The sequence below is a fragment of the Musa acuminata genome, chromosome BXJ1-6 (assembly GCF_036884655.1).
Source record: "Musa acuminata AAA Group cultivar baxijiao chromosome BXJ1-6, Cavendish_Baxijiao_AAA, whole genome shotgun sequence".
Lineage (NCBI taxonomy): Eukaryota > Viridiplantae > Streptophyta > Magnoliopsida > Zingiberales > Musaceae > Musa > Musa acuminata.
Window position 1 is genome coordinate 9,782,255 of NC_088332.1, and position 23,854 is coordinate 9,806,108.

Here is a 23,854-nt window from a genome sequence, read left to right on the forward strand (position 1 = left end):
TCTGCCGCAGGCACCAACGATAAAATAGTAAATAGAAAAATCGTTTTAATTATTTTTTATCATCAAATCAGCACATCCACCAAATCAGATGGAGGGTTCAGATGAAGCCTTCCATTTGTGAGGTGCGTGGACCGACACCAAACGAGTCTTCCCTCCAGGATCCGAAGTCCTCTCTCCCCTTCCGTCATAAGAGGGGGCACAGTGAGAGAAGGAAACCAGGAAGACAAAGCAGAGCTCTAGGCACGGAGGAAACAAGTTAGCGTACGTCACAAGCCACCTCTACTCCTCCCCGCCTCCGTCCTGATTTCCTCCTCCCTCTTCCCCCACCCAATCCCATCCAGATCTCATCGCCGGAACATAAATCATCCTCCGAATACTTTGTATCTTTCGATCGGATTCCTAACCCGTTCCTTATTCCCTCTCTCTCCAATCTCCTTCAATCTCTTCTTCTCTTGTTTGCTGGGTGGACGGAAAGATCTGGTTTCTTGAAGCGCAATATTCTGGTCTCCGATCTCGTTGATCCGAGGATCGGAGATTGTGTTTGATTTTTTCGTGGTTTTGGTGCTTCTTTGACCCTTTTTTTGAAGGATCTTGAGGCGGAAATGGTTGGATCTGGGGTTAGGGGGCTGAATTAGAAACCCTGGTGATGGCAGCGGCGTCGGGTAACGCGGTGGCGGACCCAATGCAGTTGCCGGTGGGCGGGGGTGCGAGCGAGGTGCCACAGCAGTGGTTTGTGGATGAGAGGGACGGATTTATTTCGTGGCTGAGGGGGGAATTTGCTGCGGCCAATGCTATCATCGACCTTTTGATGCATCACCTCAGGATCACCGGCGAGCCCGGGCAGTACGACCACCTTGCGGGATGCATCCACCAGCGGCGATTTCACTGGGCGCCCATACTCCACCTGCAGCAGTACTTTCCCGTCGCCAATGTTATGTACGCGCTGCAGCGGGTGGAGGGGAAACAGCGTCCGCAGATCCCACAGAGGCGCTCCTACGGTCCGAAAGAAAATGGAAGAAAGAACGGATTTGGGCATGGGTACGGACATCGATCCGATGGAGTTCTAGATACCCATGGATCGCTTGCATCTGGTATGGCTATGTCTGACGATGTAAATACAGAGAAGAGGGATGATAAGCTGGAAACATACACTGACACCAGCCAGAAGACTGACGCACCACCTCATGCTGAGAAGGATGGTGAGCGTGCTATAAGCTATCCTACTAATCTTATTGTATAATTTGTAGCAGTATCACATATTATTGGAAAAGCAAGAAATTATCATAAACAAGATCAAAACAGAAATTGGAGACTTTACGATGCACACCCAAATTATCACAATAGCTTACATACCAAGGTAAGACATTTTACCCGTTCTGATCTTCTTTAATGCATGATTTTCATATCCCAATATTGATCATATCTTAACATGGTTTTATCTTTGTAAAAATAGGTTTGCTCATCACAACTTTTTCCCCCTTTAGTATCTGTCCTTGGCATTCATTACATGCTTGAGAATATTTAATTTCCATGGTTAAATGGAGTTAGGTACAACTGCCATTACAATTGTAGTAATTCCACATTATGATCTGATACTCAGTTTATGCAATTAAATACATTCAGGAGTATGCAATGTACCTAGCTCCAAAGCATATAGCAGCCTTAAGGACAGAGCAAACGTAGTTGAGCCCAACTGCTATGAGTCGGAACCCGCAGGTGATAGTCGAGCCTTGGACTGCAAAGGTATGGTTTTGCTATTCGGTAATAACTGTCTTTTGTTTATTTATAGATAGGACTTTATTAGAAGGATGGGTATGCAAGCCTGGATCTGGAATTTCAAATTTTGTTTCAGTGCATTGTTAGTATTATATATCTCATGCATTTTGATAAGAAAAGAAGGTATCAAATCTGCACTGGTTGGATGAGTTTGGTTACTTTGAAGATGTTGTGGGAACTATTTTATTGGATCATTGGATGACAATGCAGGCCAGTCTGATTTGTTTTACTTTGATTTTATGTAGTGTCTTGATCCATTTGGATGTTATTCCTGTGTTCTTGAAGGCAATTTTCAGAGTTTTATATCAATATTTCATTCTGAATCTTATTCTTAAAGAACATTGGTCAACAATAATTTGAGCTTCCGGATAGCCTTTGTTGAATCATATTTTAGATATTAAAAAAATTAAATAATTATGGTTGAACTAAATTTAACCTTATCTTCATACACAGAAAGGTGATTAATCAGAACAATTCTACTGTAGATGATTGTTGATCAATGAAAAGATATTTACCTTGTTGCAAGAACACTATTATCTTTTCCTCTCCAGTTGTCTTCTAAATCTTATCATTTTCCCTTCCTTTTGCCATAGTAGCAAGTACACTAAACCATCTGTTGGTAACTTTTTTTTTTAATCCTTCCTGTTAAACTTCTGTTATTTTTACCATAAAATACTTTTCTAGGTCTCTTTTGTTTTTCTTCTATGCAATGTTTGTCACTACAATCAGAAATAGAGCCCATTGGTTTATGGAAAATGGAGAAAATAATAACATCTTTGACAAGGGATACAGAAATAAACATATTGATGAAATCAAGTTGACTTGTGGATTACATGAACAGGACAATTCCAAATCCTGAAGAACATTTAAACAGCGAAGGATCCAGAAGAGGCACAGGAACAATTGCTATGTCATAAATATTGTAGATTGCTCATCCATGTGAGGAATCAATCAAATGGGAAACTAGATATTGTGTGAACGATAAAACCCTATCAGAATTGTATATACTTAGAATATGTTTTATAAGAAGTTGACGTTTGATTTTCAGGTTTCTTATCTTTCTACAAATTTCAAGGTCCCACCGGGGTTGCTTTGAATGGCATAGAAGACTAATGCTATGCTATCATTTCATGTACCAGTCAAGAGGAAGCTTCATGTTGGTCATGTTGGTTTTTCATCAAGCCCTGGCTCTTGAAGCCTTATGCATTATCAGACAGTCGTGGGAATATGATGGCAGATAGTGAAGATGATTTGGTGCAAGCTGCACTCAGTTAGGTTTACCTTTGATCTGGAAGGAGTTTTAGTTAAGTTTGTCTTGTGAGTGTATGAAGGTTTCAATTTAGTGAAGATTTATGTAGTGTACAAAAATTTCCATTTTCACCCTGCTGATTAGTTAGATAATTGTCCAATCAGAAATTGAATTATTGGATAAAAGTATGTTGATCCATATCTGGCTCATCTTGGATCAGATATGGCTCTATCCAATCCATTTGTAGGCTTCTTCAGAACTACTGTTGCTTTTGATATTGCTGCTCAAAAGAAGTCAACTGGATATTGTTGGTCTATCACTGTAGCTACAGGTGGTAATGATTGTTTTGAATATTTGAAAGATCACAAGCACAAATCTAACTGATGTGGTCAAGAAGCTTAGACAAGCCAAAAGTATTGGACAAAATATCACTTCTCACTCGGGAAACAGACCACCAATCAATGTAACAGGTCATTGAGGAATCTAGACATGGACCCATATTCTAGTTATTATATTTATGAATTATGTGATTCAAGTATGTTGGTCAATTAATTTTTTGGGTACTTCTAGGGATGCCTTTCTTGTTTACGTATTCTTCCTTTAGATGCCTTGCAGCCTCTTTCTCTAGTAGCCACTTCTTTTTCCACTTTTGCCCCTTTCTGTTGCTCCTACATGCCGGTTCATATCAGCTATTACATGAAGCTGCATTCTATATTTTCTTCGTACCATAACTAACCAAAATCAGCAACACAAGTTTAGACAAGTGTCTAAGAACCTAAAACTTCAGTATTTTACATTTTGCTTTGCAAACTCCTTGTGAGCCAAAAAGAGTATCTATACTTTGTCACATACAAATGGTTGCCTTTTAGTTACATAAAATTTGGAAACTAATTGATAGTATATCAATGTCTTTACTGTTGCTGAAGTAGATGAGCAAAAGATGCCTTGTGACTGGGACACCCCCTCAACTGGTTGAATGGCCATCCTCTGAAATGTAACTCTTCAAGAAGGTCTTAATCTCCTTGAAGGAAAGTATTTCTCAATTGTTTGGAGGAAAACAACACAGAAACTTCACTGTTGTATTGTGCATATGAAAAAAAAAGGGAAAATAGTCAATGAATGCACAACATAATTCATCCATAGAGAAATTAAGCAAAGTGTTGGTCAGTAAGCCTGATAGATGGTTCCCCTGCCCTATCAATGTCCATTAATGCTCTATGAAACAAGTGAAAATTTGGATGATTTTAAACAAAATGTAAACAAGATAATTTCATACTTGCAATCATGACAAATCAGACTATCATAACCCTCAAGAAAATTCACTTGTAAGAAACAGTGAGAATTCTTTATCTCTCTTAATTTTAATTTGATGTCATTTCACAGATTCCTCCTGAAGTTTTTATTTCGATTGAGATTTGGTTATTCACCATGCTATGCATCTCTGCCCGAAAGGTTAAAGAATGTTTCTGTACTTGACAATTTCATTTGTTCAGTTCTGCTGGGATGCACCAGTTTGAAATGTTAATAAATTTGTTGAAATTGACTCTTTACGAGGGCTATCTCATTTTCCATACATAATGAGTTGGTATTGTACTTTCATGCCATCACATATGAATGCCAACAGCTAGAATTTCTAAGATTGCTCTTTAAGGTGGATTTTCTTAGATTCATTACTCTTCACCTGATTTTTATTGAGGATTTAATGTGATTTAGTGCATTTTTTTCTTTAACGCAAATATGTGTATCGTTATTATCATCAATGTACTTGTTATTATTTTTATTGTTCACCCATGCAGAATTTAAAATATATATATTATTTTGTATCAATTCAATTTTTTAAGGACTTGCAATGATTCTACTAAAGGTGATGTAGATATAACTTCAAATCCAGACGAAAATCAGAAAGGCTACTTAATGCCAAAAGAATTTTTGGCCAAAGAAATAAGTGATGGCACAATGGTATGCTTCTTGTACATGAAGGAACAAAATATCATTTTATCTAGTCTTATAGCTCAAACCAGCAACTAAACCACAAAACAAAACTTTGTAGGTTAATGTTGTTGAAGGACTGAAACTGTATGAGGATTTTCTGAATAGCTCAGAGATTATAAGACTTGTTTCATTAGCCTATGAAACGAGAGCTGCTGGTCATAGAAAAGAACTCCCAGGCAAGCTTCGCTATTACCCGTTTCCTTCCATCTTTCAGGATAAGACAATAATCATCTTTTTGGATGAATTTTTTGCTATTAATTTAAATATTTTCATCTGGGACTTGTTTATGAATATATTATTCATATGATAAACAATATATGATTGTGAATATATGTTCATATGATAAATAATAGCATAAAACTAATCAGATAGTTTCTCCCCCAGATGATAATGATATAATGTTTTCACTAAGGGATTGGTTTAGCTATGATGTGGTGCAGTTGCTCTGAATTAATCCCATGGAACTAAGCATATAATATGCTTCAATTACATAAACCGACATCATTGTTCTTGATTCAGCATATTAAATCCTGAATGATGGATTTGATTGGTTCCTACTTTATTTGTTGTTGCAATACTGTGTCATTTAACTCATTGAAAATTCTTTAGCATAATTTCAATCAAAATTTTTGGATCAACAGCCATTAGTCAGAAAAGCTTAATGATTAATGCAAAGGGGCTTGCTCCTGACATCTTTATGTTCATGATAGATTTGCAGATCTATTGTTTTGACTGTAATAGATATTTTGCAACATAATTGGAAAATTGCCTAGTGAATATTTTGTGGAATTTAATATTGTTAAGATGGGGGCAAATTGCAATATAATGCTCTATAAGTAATATTTTTATAATGATAAATCCTTCTCATCATGGAAGGTTTCTCATGGTATATGGAACATGCCTTTTGGTTTTTCATGGATTAGCCAGCTAGCACAAGATGGCTGCAATCGGTAATATCTTAAAGTAAAAGATTCGACTTTTTTTCCTCTCACCATAGACAATTGAATTGTCATCTGAACTGTATTTCTAGTTTTAGATTATTATCCTTGTTACTCCTAATGCAATAAAGTATTTAGATAGTTGTCCATTGTAGTGACTAATGGGACGATCTTTCTTTGGATAAGCATGATACACATGCATATTCCTTGTTATAGAAATCTTTGTTTTTACTTTTCTAATGCACCTGGAAATTCTTTTATGTTTTGAGTCGTTTTTATCGAAACAAAAACAGTGTTTATTGGCTGCTGTATTTTACATGCTTGGAATGATGAAAAAGCAGGTCAAACACTTGTAACATTGAAAAGACCAATGAAGGGACATGGAAGAGAAATGATTCAGTTTGGCATTCCCATTAATGAGGGACCTCAAGAAGATGAAAAGACCACTGTGAGCTCTGGTGGTAAGTTACCGGCTTCATGACTGAAGAGTTTCAGTATTCTTTTCTTTTAATGTCTACAAAATCCACTTTACACGGAATACAAAAATTTCAGAGAAAAAGGTAGAGGCCATTCCTAGTGTACTGCAGGTTATGCTTCATAGCTTGGTTCAGCTGCAAGTTTTGCCAGTTAAACCTGATTTTTGCATTATTGACTTATTTAATGAGGTAAGAAACTTTTACCATTTTTTTGTGGTACTCTAGGAACTTGTTTTAGCAGGAACTGACATGGATGCTTATGTGAAGGGGGATCACTCACAACCTCACACATGGCCACCTTGGTACGGTAGGCCTGTTTGTAACTTATTATTGACTGACTGTGATATTGTATATGGCCGGGCAGTAGGATCAGATCACAGGGGAAACTACAATGGCTCTTTGAAGCTCTCTCTCACTGCAGGGTATGCATTTTGTACACCAGAATTCTTATTTTACATGTTTACTCAAGTTTTCTTTGTTATCTAAGAAACTATTTATAGGTGATCTAATTTGCTTTTCTCTTTGCTTTAAGTTAACCAACTAGTGGATATTTTCCTCCATTTAGGTATACAAAGTCTTGTTGAGTATGCAACAAAAAATTTATTGAATCTGTGAATTTATAAAATAGGAAGAAAGAAGAGCTCAAAATCCTTAGTGTCTTGCTAGTCATCGTTTCAAATACTGGTCCAACAAAGAACCGGTATCGGACCATACAGTTTGGTAGCGTTTGGTAATTATGTTTTTATTGTTTTCTGGGATTATACTAAGCGGTATGAGTCATTATACAATCTTGTACACTGATATTGTATCGGTCCAAGATGTAAAACCTTGTTTCTATCAATAAGTTCAGTGGGATCATGCCTAGAAACAATTTGAACACTTCACTATTAATAGGATCTTTTTGCCCATTCTAGTGTCACTTAAAATACTTGCAAAGGCTACTATTTTCACTAATCATGTGGAATCTATTGTAAGTGAGTTGACAACTCAATTTGCTTGACTATGGACACCCATCAAGTTCAAATTGGACTCATAGCAATGAGCATGCAGTAGAATCAGAAATGTATTTGAATTTCTTTTAAGGCAAGTTGCTTTCTGATAAGTGAAGCATTCAATTTTTGTTTCTTCATTAAGTGGATTTTTTTTTCTTAAAGATTTTATGTTCCTGTTATTTTTGCCACAAACATAAGCAAGCAAAGCAACTTATCTCTAAGTCTGACAAATGATTTGTGTAATGGGGGGTTTGTCGGACGTGGTAGACAGCAAATGAGTAAGAATTTTCTTTTCTGTTAGCAGATTTTATTCCATTACCAAAAAGTCTGTACAGATGAGCCAATTTGAAAATACAAGTATGTCTCCATGCAAGATACATGTGATTTGAATTTTTTTAATTTTTTGGTATTTTCTAACAAGCAAAGAATGGTGTAAAAAGCATGTATGCATAAAACTAAATTTTAGATTACTTTAGTAAATAATACAAAACACCTGATCTTCATCTGTCATATAGTTAGATGAATACTTGCAAAAATTCAACCTGTTTTGATCAGATCAACATCCATTCTATACCTGTGAGAACACCACCATTTTTTTCCTCTGCTTGATGCTTGTGTTAGAATGCTTCATCATAAAAATGAATTCTAGATCAAATTTCCCAAGAAGTTAGAAACAGGTCATCCTTTTTATTAGCCTCGTTATAGTTGAACTGTGAGCAATCAAATGCTTCTTTAAGCAGTCATTATTGCTTTTTTCACTGTGTTCTTCCCTATTCCAGGGCTCTTCTTGTAATGGAAGGAAAAAGTGCAGATCTAGCAAAACGTGCCATCCCTTCCCTTCGCAAGCAGCGCATCCTTTTGACATTTGGAAAATCCCAACCAAAGAACTTCTCCCGTCATCTGCCAGGCCGTAAGCAACAAGTGCCACCAATGCATCCTCAGAGTATGTCTCTTCCAAATGGCGTCCAGCCGCTGTTTATGGCACCTCCTGTGGTGCCTCCTACAACTGTTGGGTGGACAGTGGCAGCCCCTCCTATGCACCCTAATCCTCCATTTCCAGTTCCTGGCACTGGAGTCTTTCTTCCCCCTGGTTCTGTCCATTCGCCTCCATCTCAACAGCTACCAGTGGCTCCAATTTCATCTGGGGCTTTCTATGCTCCACATACATTTGCATCATCTGAGAGCAACGGGGAGCAGAAACCAAATTGTAACAATGATGCTTCTCCGAAGAATACACAGGATCTGACTGAGCCTATGCTGGAATACGATGGGTGCTTGAGCATCGACAATGCTGCCCCTGATGAACAAAAAAATGTGGCTGCTAAGAAGCTGGTGAAAAAGCTGACAGAAAATTCTGCCAGGTAGAGGAAGGTATAGTGGAGACTGAAGGAGAAAAGGAGTCGCATTCTTTTCGAGCAATAGCAGGACGGTCAGGAAACTGGAAAAGAATTTTGGAGCAAATGTAAAGATCAGCAGAGGAATCACTAAACCACCTCTTGTCCTTTTCGCATGTCAAGAATCACGAGTAAACCTTTCCATTTTATTTTTTGTAGGGTCTTCATACTTTTTTATTTCATCTTCAGCTCCTGTTCAATTACACCAACGGCTTACAGCTACATTTCTCAAGAGAACCTGAATACACTTGTCGAGGTAATGATGGCATATCTTTCGCACTGGGACGGTAGCAGGTTTCTCTTCAGCTCTAGCTTAATATGAATGCTGATCGGCTGCCTGCTTCTTCCCTATCATCGAACGAGCCCCCAGATAACTCATTTGACTCTTCTCCTGGCCCGATTCTGGTAAACTGTCAAATCTCCTACATATATTTCCTGTACATTATTGCATCAAAGTGAATAATCCCCAAAACATGGCACCGGAGGACTACAACAGGTGTTCCCTGAAGGCTAATAAATATGATTTCATGTTTAAAAGGTTGCAGACTTCGGTTTCATAAATGCTATTCATGTGCATCGGCAGGCAGAGCATTGTTATGCCGCATTACTCTTCAGTTCTTAATCCTAACATTTCGCAGATGGCTCCTCTTCATTTCAGGTCATTACCTGTGTCATTTGGTTCGTGAAAAGGAAACTAAATCCTACAATCAATAGGATAATACTTGTATAGAATATTTCCTCCAGTTTTATTACATATTGGCAATTGTTACCTTCAATTTTTATTTTTGCCGAGAGTCATGCTTGGAGATTCCGTTTTGATATATTTAAAATCTTAATTTGTTGTTTGTAATATCTCTTAAAGAATCATTTTCCTTCGTCTAAGACTACATATATTAAAAACGGCCTTTTATTCTTAAAAGAAATTACTGATACATGAGACATACTTTTTATCGTTTACAGTCTACATAAAGCTTTCACTGGTATTCGAACGACTCAATTCGAACAAAAGGAATACCGGTATCTGTATTAAATCGTTGCCTGTAGGCACCGTCATATTAGCCTCTCACAGGATAACGGCAATCAACATTTATAACAGCCGTTATTTCAACATTTCGCCGTCCATGAGTCATCAGAGTCAAACTTTCTCAAGATAGCCGACCAAATCGACGGACAAGCAATCCCGGCGCCCTGGCGCCGCACCGTGCCACGTGTCCGACCAGGCTGAACTCCACCGGACGCGTGGATCCCCCAGTGTCACCAGATATCACAGTCGAAATATTTTACGGCACCGAACGAGTACATCCCAAAGGCTCAACTTCCTTGGGGCCCATGCTTCGCATCTCTCCCTCTGGCCTACTTACTATTCATGGGTGAGTTCGGTTGTCATCAGAAACGGCATGCACGCGTCGAAGGGGTTCCGTCCTTCCATTGTGTTCTATTCCCTTCGACGCCAGCGATAAAAGAACGACCCGACGGGCCTTCTTGGGATGCGTAGAGATTAGCAACGGGAGGGCCCTCGGATTCGTGGAACTCACGACGTCTCGCCAATCCAGAACGCTAAAAGATCGGATCTAAAGATTCGATTTCTCCCTCTCATTTGTGATCTCATCGCCTCACTTTTGTTGATCTTTGGAGCCGTGTGAAGACCAGTTCCGATCGAGATGGAGGCGGTGATGAGAGCGGAGCAGCCGATGCTGACGTCGGGGGCGAGCGGCCGCGTCGCCGCCCTCCTGTCCGTACGCGTCCTCCGGGGGCTGCTCCTCCTCCTCCAGGCCGCTGCCCTCCTCCTCCTGCTCCCCTTCCGGTGGCGGCCGCTGCTCGTGTCCACGGCGGAGCGGTCGGCCCCCGCCCCGGCTGATGGGCGTCCAGAGGCCAGCAGGAAGGGCGGGCACGGCGGGGTGGTGGTGAGGGTGCCGGCCGCGATGGTGCCGCGGAGGCAGCGGGAGCATGATGCGTCGTGGAGGCGGGCCCTGGCGGTGCGGCGGGTGGTGGAGGCGATGAAGGAGGGGCAACTTGGAAGGGACTTCTCGTTGTTTACCACGGCCAGAGGCGACACTCTTTTCACTCAATCTTGGACTCCTGTAAATTTGAAGACCAGGTAGGGCTTTGATCCTCCAAGTTCTCATGTTCTTGGGTTGAAATAACACGTTGTTTTCTTTATATTTCTTTTGTTTCTTTTTTGTCTTTTCGTCAGACCCTACTTTGTGCAATCTTGTACCTGACACGTGTAGATTATTCATCGTATCTCTAAATTTTTAGGTAATCTTGGACGTCATGATTGTTTCTTGGGTATCCATGCTTCAAGACGAAATTGGTTTTCCACCTCTTGCTCATTCTTGATTGTGTCTGGATTAGTCTTGGAGGGTTGCTTCTTGGAATGAGCGTCATTTGCTTTTTGTGTAGAGTCTCATGTCGTTGGGTTTGGTAGGAATGGTCACAATCCCTCGTCTGAATGTTTGGGACTGTGCTAATCTGTTTCTGCATAAATATCTGACTTCTAAGAAAGTAACAAGTTCTTCCATGTCGCCTCCTATTGAATTTCTACAAATGGATTACTTCGGTGTCTTTTAGCTGCAATGTATCAAGAACACTTGGGTTAATCAACCTAGCTTGTCTAGAGTTGCCCTTGACATAAAGGCACTATACACATGTGCCCGAGATTTTAATGTGAATGCATGATGGATCAATTACCATAGCTAGATAGAAGATATATAATCATTTTTTTGTATCCAAATATTGACTGGATTGCTGTGCAGGGGTTTGGTTGTTCTGTTGCATGGATTGAATGAGCACAGGTATGCGATGTAAAATCTTCATGTTATTTTAAAGACTACATGTCTTGTTATTTATAAAACTCGTGTATTTGTCCATGCTTGTCTGTCAATGGTGATAGAGATGATCATTTGATAATGTTGTTGTTATTTTTGTCCCAGTGGTAGATACAATGACTTTGCTGAGAAACTCAATGAAAATGGTTTTAAAGTATATGCAATGGATTGGATGGGTAAGTTCTTTCTCCATTAACATTTTCACTTTTAAGGTCAGTCATTCCATTATCGTAAGTTGATCAGTGTTATGCATATACTACGTTCTTGCCACAAGTTTGTTTCTGTTGTGAACTTTGATGTTATGCATACAAATGGATCATCGATGCCATCCAATGACATGGACAGTACCATAAGCAACACTAAGGAGCCATTAATTCTTTATTCAACATATGGCATGCATCCACTGTATCTGTATCATGAGATCCAACAACAATTATAACATACATAATACAAATAAATGATTAATATCATGTTTATGCATTAATCATGTATGGCTGCCTGCTGTCTGGTCACCTTCGAGAACAGAGTTCAATGATGCTAGAATAATCATGATTGGACATCAATAGACATTTAATAATATTTTAATAACGGATCATGACAGTCTGGTCCTTGCAATCAATTATCCTAGACCAACTGATCAGACAGGGTTCAAGGAACCAATGCACCTCTGCTCATATTAAGATAGCTTAAAATCAAACTGGGTTCAACTAGGTTAAGTTTACTCTGGTAAAGGTCAGAACTAGCGTAGGGAATAGATAATACTGCACACAAATTGTGCTAAGCTTTTACTTGGCGTTGGTGGAAATAAAGCAAACTTTATGCAGGTTGAACTTCTACTAAGCACTCCTTCCTGCAAAATTTCGCACAAGCTTATTAACACAACTCGGAACTCTACATTGTGCAATATATTATCTTTATGTTTGGTAAGATTACATGATCTGCACAATATATTTGATATTCCCTACATATGCAAGTCAAAAGTCTAATGTTGTCAATAGCTTTCTAGCGGCCTATGTCAAATATGCAGGTTGATATTGTTGATTTTGTTCTTAAACATCGCTTGTTAATTAATGACTTCAATTCTTCCCACATTTATATGATCAAAGAAGAAACTCGACTTTGATCTGACCTATTCCAGTGTCTTGGGTGAGACTAGGTTCTTGTTTAAAATACTATGCCAATTAAATTTTCAGGAGTACTTAATTTGGTTTTTCAGGTTCCAAATGTAATGTAGCACCCTATGACTTGGCTCAAATTGGCTTTAATCTTCGTTGAGACAAGTCAGGTTAGCTAGTCTTTAGTTCTTGGTTAAATACATAAATTTGAAGTGTGAATATAAAATATATACATTTTAATTGAACATATGTTTTGATTAAATGAAAATAGAATGTGTGGTCATGTACTGCACTGTTTCTATAGATATATGTTTTGCTTCAACATGTGTTTTAACTAAATGAAAACAGAATGGTTTTATCGTGAATTTCATAATGTTCATTTCCTTCTTCATAGGTCATTTAAATTCCTTATTAACTTGTATTGACTGTAACTGCATGAGGCAAAGATGCTACAAGTTTTCTGTTGATTGGATTTTTCAATTTTTGTCAAGATTAGGATAATCATTGTATTTAATGTGTTAAACTATCACCGGCCAGTCTATCCGATGAGAGAATTTATTTAATTGTTGAGTGGAAAATTAGTTCAATTTTGATTAATATAAGTTAAAGCTGATTTTGCTTGAAGAATTACTTCTTCTCAATCTAACTTTTGAGAAGAAGTACATAATGGATAGACTATTAAAATATGTAGTGGCTTGAAATAGCAGTTCAACCATATATGTTTTGGCTTGTTGAACAGTTCTGGCTTGAACCTTTTTTTTTTTTTTAATCTATGTCCTCAGGACATGGTGGAAGTGATGGGTTGCATGGATATGTTCATTCCCTTGATTATGCAGTTAGTGACTTGGTATGATCTCTTAACCACAGTGCCATGCATTATATTGCCTTAGGCTAAGTTTTCCTGACTATTGTTTTATTGCAAAAAAGGAAGCATTTCTGGAGAAGGTCTTGGCAGAGAATCCTGGGACACCTTGCTTTTGCTTTGGACACTCAACTGGTGCAGCTATAATTCTTAAGGTAGTATGCGTTCATATGTCAGAGTCAGACATATGGGCATTACAGTACCTGCATTTTGTTGTTAACAATGTGGAATATCTATTTTGTGGACTTCAAATTTATTATGAATTATTCTTCAATCATGAATATTTATAGGCAGCCTGTGATCCAAAAGTAGAAGGTTGGATTAAAGGTCTCGTTTTAACGTCGCCTGCTGTGCTTGTTCAACCTTCTCATCCAATTGTAATGGTTAGTTTTCTGCTCTGTCCTGTTTGCACATCATTACAAGCGATATTGTCGACTTGAACGAGTATTCACTAACATGGATGCATCATACTATATGTGATTGCATAACTGCAGTTAATACACAAGTGTTCCAACTGTTTATAGACTCTTTGGTTTCTTGAAAGCGATTGTCACAGAATCTTTTACTTAGGGCTTAATTGGTGATTATGTTTAATAATGATCAACTGTTCAGTGTCCTAGGAAGTATCATTTCCATCCACTTGATACCAGTATCATTTGGGTTTCATGGGTTCCTACCAAACAAATCATTGAGGCTGGAACCAGTGTTCACTCTGATTTTTCTGAAACGGCTTAGCGTTCTTTAAAGTTGACATTCTCGTTAAACTAGTGCAATGAGACTACTATGGAGCATATGTAATTAGTTAGGATTATTTGATACTATACTTGTAATTGGTTAGTTGCTTGATTATACATTTTATGAAGAAAAAAAAAAACACTAGTTGGTTGTGTAGCAAGTATTGAGATATGCTACTTTCTCAAGTTATGTTGGGAGTTGGAGAAAGAAATGAGTACTGGTCTGCAGCCAAAGGATTGGGTATTTTGCATCCTTACTTTAACTAAAATATGACAAGATGGTAAAAGGAACTGACAAGAGTTTGTCAAATATTCCCAGTAAATCTTTACTGAGTGCATTCTTCTTTCCTCCCTTTCGATTGTGATCATTTATCTTAGTTTCCTGGTGTAGAAATTATTGAAGCCACTGTACCATATGACTGTTAGATCTTATAAAGAATTTTAGTCCACTGTATATGTTGTGTACTTTGTTTAAGAATATCTCAAGAGATTCAGTAATAGAGCAGCATGCACCATATGCCATTGCCAGTAGAAGAAAAGGATTGAAAAACAGTGTTCTTGACAGATCTAGGCTAACATAACGAAAGTATGACCTATAGTGCTTGATACAGTAGATGCATGTCTGCATGCACTGGGTCATTGGATGATGTTTTTTTCTATCAATATGCTTTCGTAAAAGGTCAATGTTTCATTTGCAGAAGATGATAATATTACCTGGGAATTTCTGAATCTTGTATTTCATTGAAATTGGGGGGTAATATAGTCCAATTGTTTTTGTTTCAATAATTTCTGTTACTATATTTATTCAAGGAAGAGAGTTGGTGTATCATGTGTATCTAACATTGTGCATCAAGGACGAGAATTTACCACAATGTTGTCTATGTGGTAACGAGTGAGAGTTTCAAGATGATGATAAATTGGAATTGGTAAGATATGTTATTTCAATTGATATAGATAGCATATATTCTGTGGTGAAAATGATATGGTAACAGATTGTGTTAGTACTACTAAATGCATATGTTGTATAAAATAATTGGTCAATGTATGAGGCTAATCTATTTAAATCTTTTGTTGGTCTTAACAATTTGAGATGTGGCAAAGGTCTTTGATCACTGCACCTGTGGCAGGTTCTCGCCCCAATGTTCTGTCTTCTAGCCCCAAAATATCAATTTAGTGCTGCAAATAATAGTGGATCAGTTGTTTCTCGTGACCCTGAGGCCCTTCAATCCAAGTACTCCGACCCATTGGTTTTCACTGGTTCCATCAGAGTCAGGACTGGTTGCGAGATCCTACGCATGTCAACATACCTGCTACAGAACCTCAACAAGATCAAAATTCCTTTTCTAGTTCTCCATGGTGCTTCTGATACTGTAACTGATCCTGAAGGCTCTCAAAGGTTATTTGATGAAGCTTCCTCAACAGATAAGTCAATCAAACTGTACCACAATCTCCTACATGACCTTTTAATCGAGCCTGAGAGGGAAAAGATCATGCAGGACATAATCGATTGGTTGAGCTTCAGAGTTTGATAGTTCAATCATGCTCGGAGAAGCCGACTCAGATTAGGCTTGCTAAAATGACATTGTGGTATCAATTTTTTTGTTGGTTAGCCACTCACCGTTGAGAAAATATTTTGATGCAGCCACTTGATGGCTCACTGAAGCATGTCATATTGTACTAATTATCAGTGATTTGAATCATTTGATTCCCCTTTGTGGTGTTGGTGCATAAGATAGGACACTACTTTTCTGGACCACTGAGGGATGCCTTGTTATTGTAACTTCTTCCATGTAAACTTTTCAAGTACTCATTGTGTTTGATCGGGTACATGTGCCACTCATATTTAATGATATTGGTGTTTTTTATTAGATCCTTTTTAATATAATGGGGCTCCATTATAAATTGTGCTTTGTTATGCGCCTTATGCCATTGAGTTGATGAAGCGATCTGAGCCTGCTGAGGTAAATTTTTTAGTCATTGACAATTTGAGCACAATTATGCTAATTGGCTTATTAGACATTCTGCTTATCTCTTGTTCCTTCTGCTGCAGCCTAAAACATTCAGCACAAGTAATTCTTTGCATTGTCCTGATCCTGTCTTCTAATAAGCAATTATTGGTGGACAGCAAATTGTTTTCCAAATGACTGCTACTTGAGACCAATACCAACAGGATGGGATCTGGTTACGAGATGGGTAAGACAAGGAGCTTGGCTTCAAAATCTAAAATAGATAATTTGAACAGCTCTTTATTGTAGAATGCTAAATTAGAATGACCATCCTAGGGTTTAAAATTTGATGTTATCTTACACTATTTTGATGTTAGTACTCTTCCATTTGTTGGTTATATAATTTCGACCATCCGACCAATGATCCCATGGACAGCTTTCTAAAGAACTGGTAAATGTCAATGGCTAAACGTTTCAAACAATTGTGGTCTTCTGCTGACACCTTAATGTCTTGCTCATTTTTCTGTCTGTACTGTGACTTGCTAGTCAGGTTTTTATTGATGACTACTTTTGCTCCCCTCTTTTGACAACAAGAGTGATATTATTATGGTGCAGTTACTTGGGTTGCTTTGATGATTGTAGTATATTACATCACAAGTGTAACCTTTTCACGTTAGGGTTCTGTAGAGTTGGTAAGCTGCAAAGTATAGGAAGTTTGATGAGTTCTTCCTTGTAGAACATCAAATTGCTGCCTGTCTCCTTCTTAGTGTTTGTCGTTGAATAGGGAGATGAAGCAGTCAAGTTTCTCAGCTGTGACGTTCTTGCCTGCTAAGAATAGAGACAAGTCAAAGCTAAGTTAGCATCATTAGTTCCTGTTGATGAAAATTATATTACTATGTGAAGTGCATGGACACATTTTCTAGTGCTTTCATATCAGATATCGAAACCTCACTTGCTTGTCTTCTTCTTTGCAGCTCATCATCACAACAACAAGGACGCTGTCTTAAAAAGTTCCAACTTGTCTCATGGATGAACCCACACAATTGCTGTAAACTAATCTTCTCAACAAGGTGGCATCCTCAACTAGTTTACAGTGATTACTTTGTTACACATCTTGGTGAATTCCTACATGTTGCATGAGCTGTGATTTCAATTATGAAGGGTAACTTGATCACAAGTAGATGCCTAGATAATGATGACACACCCATCAATCAATATAACACACATGCGAAAAGGTTAAAGCTGCATTTAAGCATGCCTGATATCGTCAAGTGCTGGATTAGTGACTGATGTTTATTTTAGGAGCCAAGTTGATTTAGATCAAAAGCATCCTTCTAATTCCATTTGGCTAATAACAATAAGAGGATAACTTTGGATGGACTTAGTTAAGGATAAAAGATCTTTCTCCTGCATCAGTATATGCAATTGGACACTAGATTAAAACTAGTCCATCTCTGTTTCTTGCACACAATTTGGATCATCTCAGTTACAGAAGTAGGAAAGAATTTGAAGAAAAGATTTTACTATCACTAGTTGCATGAGAGAAACTCCTAAAGAATAGCAACTTGTGACATACAAAACACAGAAGAAAGATTATTTATTGACTATATTATGATCTATGCAATGCCTACTGTGATAAGACTATTTATGTAATGGATGGTTTGAGCAACTCCAAGGGTCATTGTCACCAAAATCTGGCTCCTGTCCACCTGCAGATCCTATCGAATCACTATTGAGATTAATAAAGTCGCAAAATGTTATCCATATCAATGTAATGCAACCCACTTGGGTCCTTGTATATGAGGATATATGGTTGATTGGTTAGCTTGCAGGTTGTATCTGGGGGTTGTGTCTTGGTTTGGCCCACAACTGTTCGTTGTGATTATGTTTAAGTCCAAATTTAAAACTGCTACTGGTTTATTTCATCATCTAATGTTTTACTTTAAAATGTATTACATGGAAATAGATAAGGGTTAGAGAGAAGTATAGAGAAGAAGACAAAATGTAGAGGAAAGCAGAGAAGAAGAAAACAAGTTGGTGGTTGGTCCTCGAAAAAGAAAACACCATTAGAACAACTGTAGATATCAACAACTACAAAAGGAGAATGATGGAACAGTAAGCTTATCTTATGAAGAGGGCCAACTTCTTATTTGTTGACTAATCCAATGCTTGATTCTGAGGTCCATTAGAACTCCCAAATCATTGGTTCTCTACTAGCATTTTTTTTTTTTAATATAAGGGGAATTGATGGGATCATTCATCTGTCTGATTAGTCCTTTCTCTTTTCCACAACAAGACTTCCTGTTAATATACTGGTAGCTAATTAACTGAGCATTTCAAGACACAACTATTCAAATTGACAAGTTAATTAGAAGCTAAGAGACTGTATGATACAATTTGATAGTGCTTATGAGTTTAATTCTGGTTCCTTGATGAGGTTCTCGATAGGTTGGATTGGAGATGGCCAGGAGGGACCATAATGCTCCCTACAGTTGAGAAAAGAACCTGAAAACAAAATGTAGGAAGAGGGAGATGAGACTCGGGGTCGCAATTGCAAGAAGTCAGATGGAGAAGCGGGCAGTACTTGATCATACAAGACAAAGACAAGGACTGGGAACTAACTTGGTTCGTGTCTGTTCATGTTAGTCTTCTAGTGATTAGTTTACTGACTTCAATTATAACTGCATACAAGTTGTTACTAATGAAAGCTTATTTCTTGAGCTAGTAAGAAAGTGACTACCGACAACATGGGTTTGTTAAGAACTTAGATGGGCAACTTAGATCAAACTCACGATCACATGTTTCAGACAGACAAGTTGGCTTTGTACAAGTAGGAGAGTTTTTTTTGTAAGGGCAAGTTGGACTAGACTCTGTTGGCCTCCTAACCCTATGTTACACTCCTATTTCAGCTTAAAGAACAGCCTCCACACCAATACACCATACCATCCACATGAGTGGAAGAAAGATCCAAGAAGGAACATATGCTACAGTGTGTCCATGGTCCCTAGTTTTCCCCTTGTCCCTTCCCAGTGGGTATGTTTGTGTGGCATATTATTCTCACCAGTTACAGTCATTGACATGCAACATCCTACAAGTCAGAGGAGATCCTCCTCCAACTTGCCACAAGTCTTTTGTATCTTTAGCTCTCAGCAGGACTTTCTTGCGGTCCCCTGTATCCTCCCTCCATCACTCTTCTTATCTATATACCTCCTTTCGATGCTTTGAAGCAAATCCTCCCTTCCGTTCCTCGCTCTTCCGCTGCCATCATGCCAGAGAAAGAGCAGCAAGTAGAGGTTAGCACGTGCTTTCTTCTCCTCTGTGAATGTTTCCTGCAAGAACTAACCAAAATACTAATCTTTGTGCAGGTCTTGTGGCCAAGACTGGTGGCGAACAAGCTGCTGAGGCGGCCGGTGGGTAACAATTCCTTCGTTGCAGATCTCCCTTGTTCAGACGTGTTGCTTGAACTCGCAAATTTGGATGAGTTCGACCCAAAGAGACCCCGGAAATATCTCAAAGATACTCGCAAATACAAGTGTGTTTCAAGTTCTTTTCGACCATTTTTAGACTTCGATGTAGGCAATGACCGTAAAGATTTCTAACATGAAGTATCTGCTTTTTGCTCCTTTTTTTTTTTCTTGCAGACTATACGTTGGTTCTTGGAATGTTGGTGGCATCCTTCCATCAGATGATGTAAACCTGGAGGACTGGTTAGACATTAACAACGATTACTATGACATTTATGTTCTTGGGTAAATCCATCTTTTTCCTGAGATCACAAAGAACAGATGAACTTGTCCTCTTTTCATGAGATAACAATTGCTGTTGCTTCCCTCAGATTCCAAGAGATCGTTCCGCTCAGTGCCAAAAACGTGCTAGGCGCAGAGAAAAGAAGAATCCTTGCACAGTGGAACTCCCTCGTCAGGACAACACTGAACAAGTCTTCATCCAACTTGGAAGGTCGAAAAGAACCAAAGGTCGGGGAGAGGCACAAGGCGTGTCCAGCGAAGGAAGGCTTTGCTCGAGATTTCCGGTGCATTATAAGCAAGCAGATGGTCGGAGTTCTGGTGTCAGTGTGGGCGAGACATGAGCTCCAGTACTACATCCGCCACCCGAGCGTCTCCTGCGTCGGCTGCGGCGTCATGGGCTGCCTGGGAAACAAGGTCTGTCATGTTACTCTGGATTCTGCTTGCTTGTATTGGTTCGGTTTCGGTTTCGGTTTCGGTTCGTCATTGAGCTAGTTCGCGCACGCAGGGTTCGGTTTCGGTTCGATTCTGCTTGCACGAGACCAGCTTCTGCTTCGTGTGCTGTCATCTGGCTTCGGGAGGAAGAAAAGGGGACGAGATGAACAGAAACTCGGACGCCGTGGATGTTCTCTCAAGAACCAGCTTCCCTCGAGGTCCTTCTCTCGATCTGCCACACAAGATCTTAGATCATGAGTAAGTTGAATACGGCTGCTACTATCATGATGAATTGATCATGGTTCACCGTAAGCTCTGATACACATCAATGTTGTGGATTCCATGCAGTCGAGTAATCTTGCTGGGTGATCTGAACTATAGAATCTCCTTGCCTGAGGCCATAACAAGATCTTTGGTGGAGCAAAAGCAATGGGACATCTTGTTGGAGAGAGATCAGGTACTCTAGACACCACCTTGTCGTAGAACTCATTCACCTCAATTGCCATTCAAGTCTCATCTCTCTCTTTTCTCTCTCTCCACGCGCAGCTCAGAACAGAGGTTTCCAAGGGCAGGGTGTTCGAAGACTGGCAGGAGGGGGCCATAACATTCTCCCCTACCTACAAATACTACCCCAACTCCGACAAGTACTACGGGTGCATTCAAGGCCAGAAAGGCGAGAAAAGGCGAGCTCCGGCATGGTGAGTCACAGTGCATTCTCCTCCGCGTCTCCTCTCAGAGCTGAAACGAAGCCTGCGATGGTACACAGGTGCGACAGAATCCTGTGGCACGGCGACGGCCTGAAGCAGAAGCGCTACGACCGGTGCGAGTCGTGGCTGTCCGACCACCGGCCGGTCCGAGCCGTCTTCACCGCGAGCGTGGACGTGCGGCGGAGCTTCAACTCGCTCGGGAGCTTCTTCCTGTCGGAGAGATTTGATCGGCCGGACGACGAGCACGCAAACGGTGGAGGTGGAAGAAGAAGAAGCATTAACGTCGATGCATTGTGATCGACGTATTACGAGGGACATAGCGAGATTTGGCTACGTAGATAGATAGATAATACAGAGTATAATTTGCTCCAATTTTTAAGGTTGCTCCTCCTGTTTACATAATTGCTCCATGCAAGCGAGGGATGGGATTTGCATCCATGACATGAGATTGGATGTGACACCAACTTGGCTGCCGGCTTCCATGATATCAGAAGGGTGGTTTCTAATTCTATTCCAATGTGCGTTGATTGGTGGGGACGTGAGGTGGGGTTGACCTCACACCACGGCAGATTGGGAGACCAAATGTGGGAGAAGGGTTGCAGTGAGGTGGGATTTGACATCGGACGATGGCGACTCGGCAATGGCCTCGAGTCTCTTTTCAATGCGGGGGACGCTTGTCCTCCTCACCTGAGGAATATGGTTGGGATCATTGTGAGAATCTCCCGATGGATGGATGTATGGATGGGTCTCTGAAATTGACTGGCTGTCCGAAGCAAGCCCAAAAAACATTGATGGACAACACAAAGTGGGGGATCGATTTCAAACATCGTTTAGTACTGTGTTAGCAAGCATGACAAGAAGATACAATTAATGGAAATCAAACATATTACACCCCTTCGATCCAACCGTATCTACAGGGCATACTTTGTTCCTCTGGACCGCATATCTACAGACTAAAGCTAAATGCATTTGCACGCACAGAACACGAACACAGGTCATGCAACAGATATGCTGAAACAGTAAACAGTATCTGTTATGGTAAATAACTTTTTTTAGCCGTGGTCTCGGGGCCGACGCGGCTCGTTCAGGGGTCCGAATGACGGGGATCTTGCGTGGGGTGCCTTGGGTCCTCCTGGTGGCCCACCTCGGTGGTCTGGTCTGGATGTCCCGTCAGGAGGGGAGCTCTGCCGCAGCGTCGGGGAAGAGGCAACCTTGTCTCGTACCTGCACACAGGGGCAGGACAGTACCTCTTGTGGCGTCTGACATTGCCACTGGGTTGCGTGGAGAACCGGGCTACCGTAGGATATGGGCACGCCTCGATCGACATGCTTCTTTGCCTCGGTTGAGCGCATGGAGTCAAATGCTGAAGTTGTTGGCTGAGAGATGGTGACGTTGGCGCACATCAAGTCGGCATTAATGCTTGCTTCCTCGGGCAGTGCGTCCACCTGGGGTGGCTGACGTCGTGGCATCTGTTACCATTTTTACCCTTATCAGTATTGATTATGGGAAGGTGGAGTCGAGCATGCTTCTCCTCCTCCTCTGCGGAGCCATCCGCAGTGTTAACGTCATCACCACTACCATCCTCCCGAGCAGTCGTGGCGGTGGCAACAGTGCCGCCAGCAACGGGAAGACGACGTCTTGTAGGACCGACGCTTCGCTCCGATCTCCCTGCAGAACCTCGTTGATGAGGGTAATAATGGCAATAAGACTCGGGTTGACGTCAGTTGCCCCGGATGACACCTCGTGCCTCTGTTAACCTGACAGCGCCTGGTCAACACGGATCGGAACGCCGACCGAGGCACATTAACATTCTGCTCAGGCTCGATCCTTCATGCCACACCAACGTCGATGTTAGACGTTACTAGGAGTACGATCCTACTCCCTGCAAGCGGGCACATCAGGCAACGGTAACCTTTACTATAAAAACTCTCGCGCTCCGAGGAAGTGAAAGAGAAAAAAAGACAACAGAAAAATTCCCTGCGACTATTCACTAACTCGATCGTTGGAGGGGTCGAGCTGAGCTCTCCCGACCCAACCTATGTGCAGGTGCGAAAGCCCCCTCCCGGAAGAAACAGTGACCCCGTCTCGATCGGACCACCACAGTCGACCACCTCAGCAGTTTCAAGAGTCGTCCCAGGAGGATCCCTCATCATTCGGACTCGAACCAAGCTGCATCGACCCTGAGACCACAGCTTAAAGTTGTTTACGCTAACACTCGTCGTAACCGGTTCGGCCGCGGTTCCACATGATTCCTAATATAGATTCAACATATATGATATGTTCGCATTAATGGCATGCATTACACCTTCGATAAGACTTCAAAAACGTATCGGCAATTAATGACTGCTTTCATTGAACTCTCGGAGACGGAAGATATGGAGGCTGCACGCGTTGCCAGGGATGGATAGAGAGTGCGATGAGGTCCAGTTGCATTGATGTTCCAAGATGCGTCGTCTCCCGTGACCATAGTTTTCTCTCTCTTGATCACCCGCTGCCGAGCAAGCTTTCGTTTGTGTTGTTGGTGGGTGTGCTTCCCGACGTGTACCGACATGGGTTGATCCAGCCAGAGTTTGGACGCGGGGAGATGGGGACGCAGCACCACACGACGACATCGTAAGTCAAAATCATTGAATTATAGATCAAATCCAATTTCACATCTTAGAATTA

General features: G+C 40.4%; 3 protein-coding genes across 10 annotated transcripts; all 3 read left to right on the forward strand.

The window, feature by feature from the left end:
• Positions 1–147: 147 nt before the first annotated feature.
• Positions 148–9,077, forward strand: LOC135583066 (RNA demethylase ALKBH10B-like). Of its 2 annotated transcripts, none has more exons than XM_065186982.1 (8): positions 148–1,199; positions 1,624–1,743; positions 4,890–4,984; positions 5,076–5,193; positions 6,297–6,416; positions 6,508–6,620; positions 6,699–6,853; positions 8,203–9,077. In XM_065186982.1, the coding sequence occupies exons 1-8, from the start codon at positions 647–649 to the stop codon at positions 8,786–8,788; spliced, it is 1,860 nt and encodes a 619-aa protein (XP_065043054.1). In that variant the 5' UTR covers positions 148–646; the 3' UTR covers positions 8,789–9,077. The 2 variants fall into 2 exon arrangements, with proteins under 2 accessions (XP_065043054.1, XP_065043055.1); XM_065186983.1 differs by having other exon boundaries at positions 4,899–4,984.
• Positions 9,078–10,223: 1,146 nt separating this feature from the next.
• Positions 10,224–16,224, forward strand: LOC135676136 (uncharacterized). 2 transcript variants are annotated; one of them, XM_065186991.1, is made up of 7 exons: positions 10,228–10,915; positions 11,574–11,612; positions 11,751–11,821; positions 13,543–13,607; positions 13,688–13,777; positions 13,913–14,005; positions 15,484–16,224. In XM_065186991.1, the coding sequence occupies exons 1-7, from the start codon at positions 10,479–10,481 to the stop codon at positions 15,883–15,885; spliced, it is 1,197 nt and encodes a 398-aa protein (XP_065043063.1). In that variant the 5' UTR covers positions 10,228–10,478; the 3' UTR covers positions 15,886–16,224. The 2 variants fall into 2 exon arrangements, with proteins under 2 accessions (XP_065043064.1, XP_065043063.1); XM_065186992.1 differs by lacking the exon at positions 13,913–14,005 and having other exon boundaries at positions 10,224–10,915.
• Positions 16,225–16,410: 186 nt separating this feature from the next.
• LOC135676135 (type IV inositol polyphosphate 5-phosphatase 9-like) lies at positions 16,411–21,698 on the forward strand. Of its 6 annotated transcripts, none has more exons than XM_065186987.1 (10): positions 16,411–16,549; positions 17,277–18,927; positions 19,212–19,595; positions 19,668–19,834; positions 19,944–20,051; positions 20,138–20,462; positions 20,554–20,738; positions 20,829–20,937; positions 21,027–21,178; positions 21,247–21,698. In XM_065186987.1, the coding sequence occupies exons 3-10, from the start codon at positions 19,569–19,571 to the stop codon at positions 21,482–21,484; spliced, it is 1,311 nt and encodes a 436-aa protein (XP_065043059.1). In that variant the 5' UTR covers positions 16,411–16,549; positions 17,277–18,927; positions 19,212–19,568; the 3' UTR covers positions 21,485–21,698. The 6 variants fall into 6 exon arrangements, with proteins under 6 accessions (XP_065043059.1, XP_065043057.1, XP_065043060.1 ...); XM_065186985.1 differs by having other exon boundaries at positions 17,277–17,372; positions 18,751–19,595; XM_065186988.1 differs by having other exon boundaries at positions 17,277–17,372.
• Positions 21,699–23,854: the final 2,156 nt, after the last annotated feature.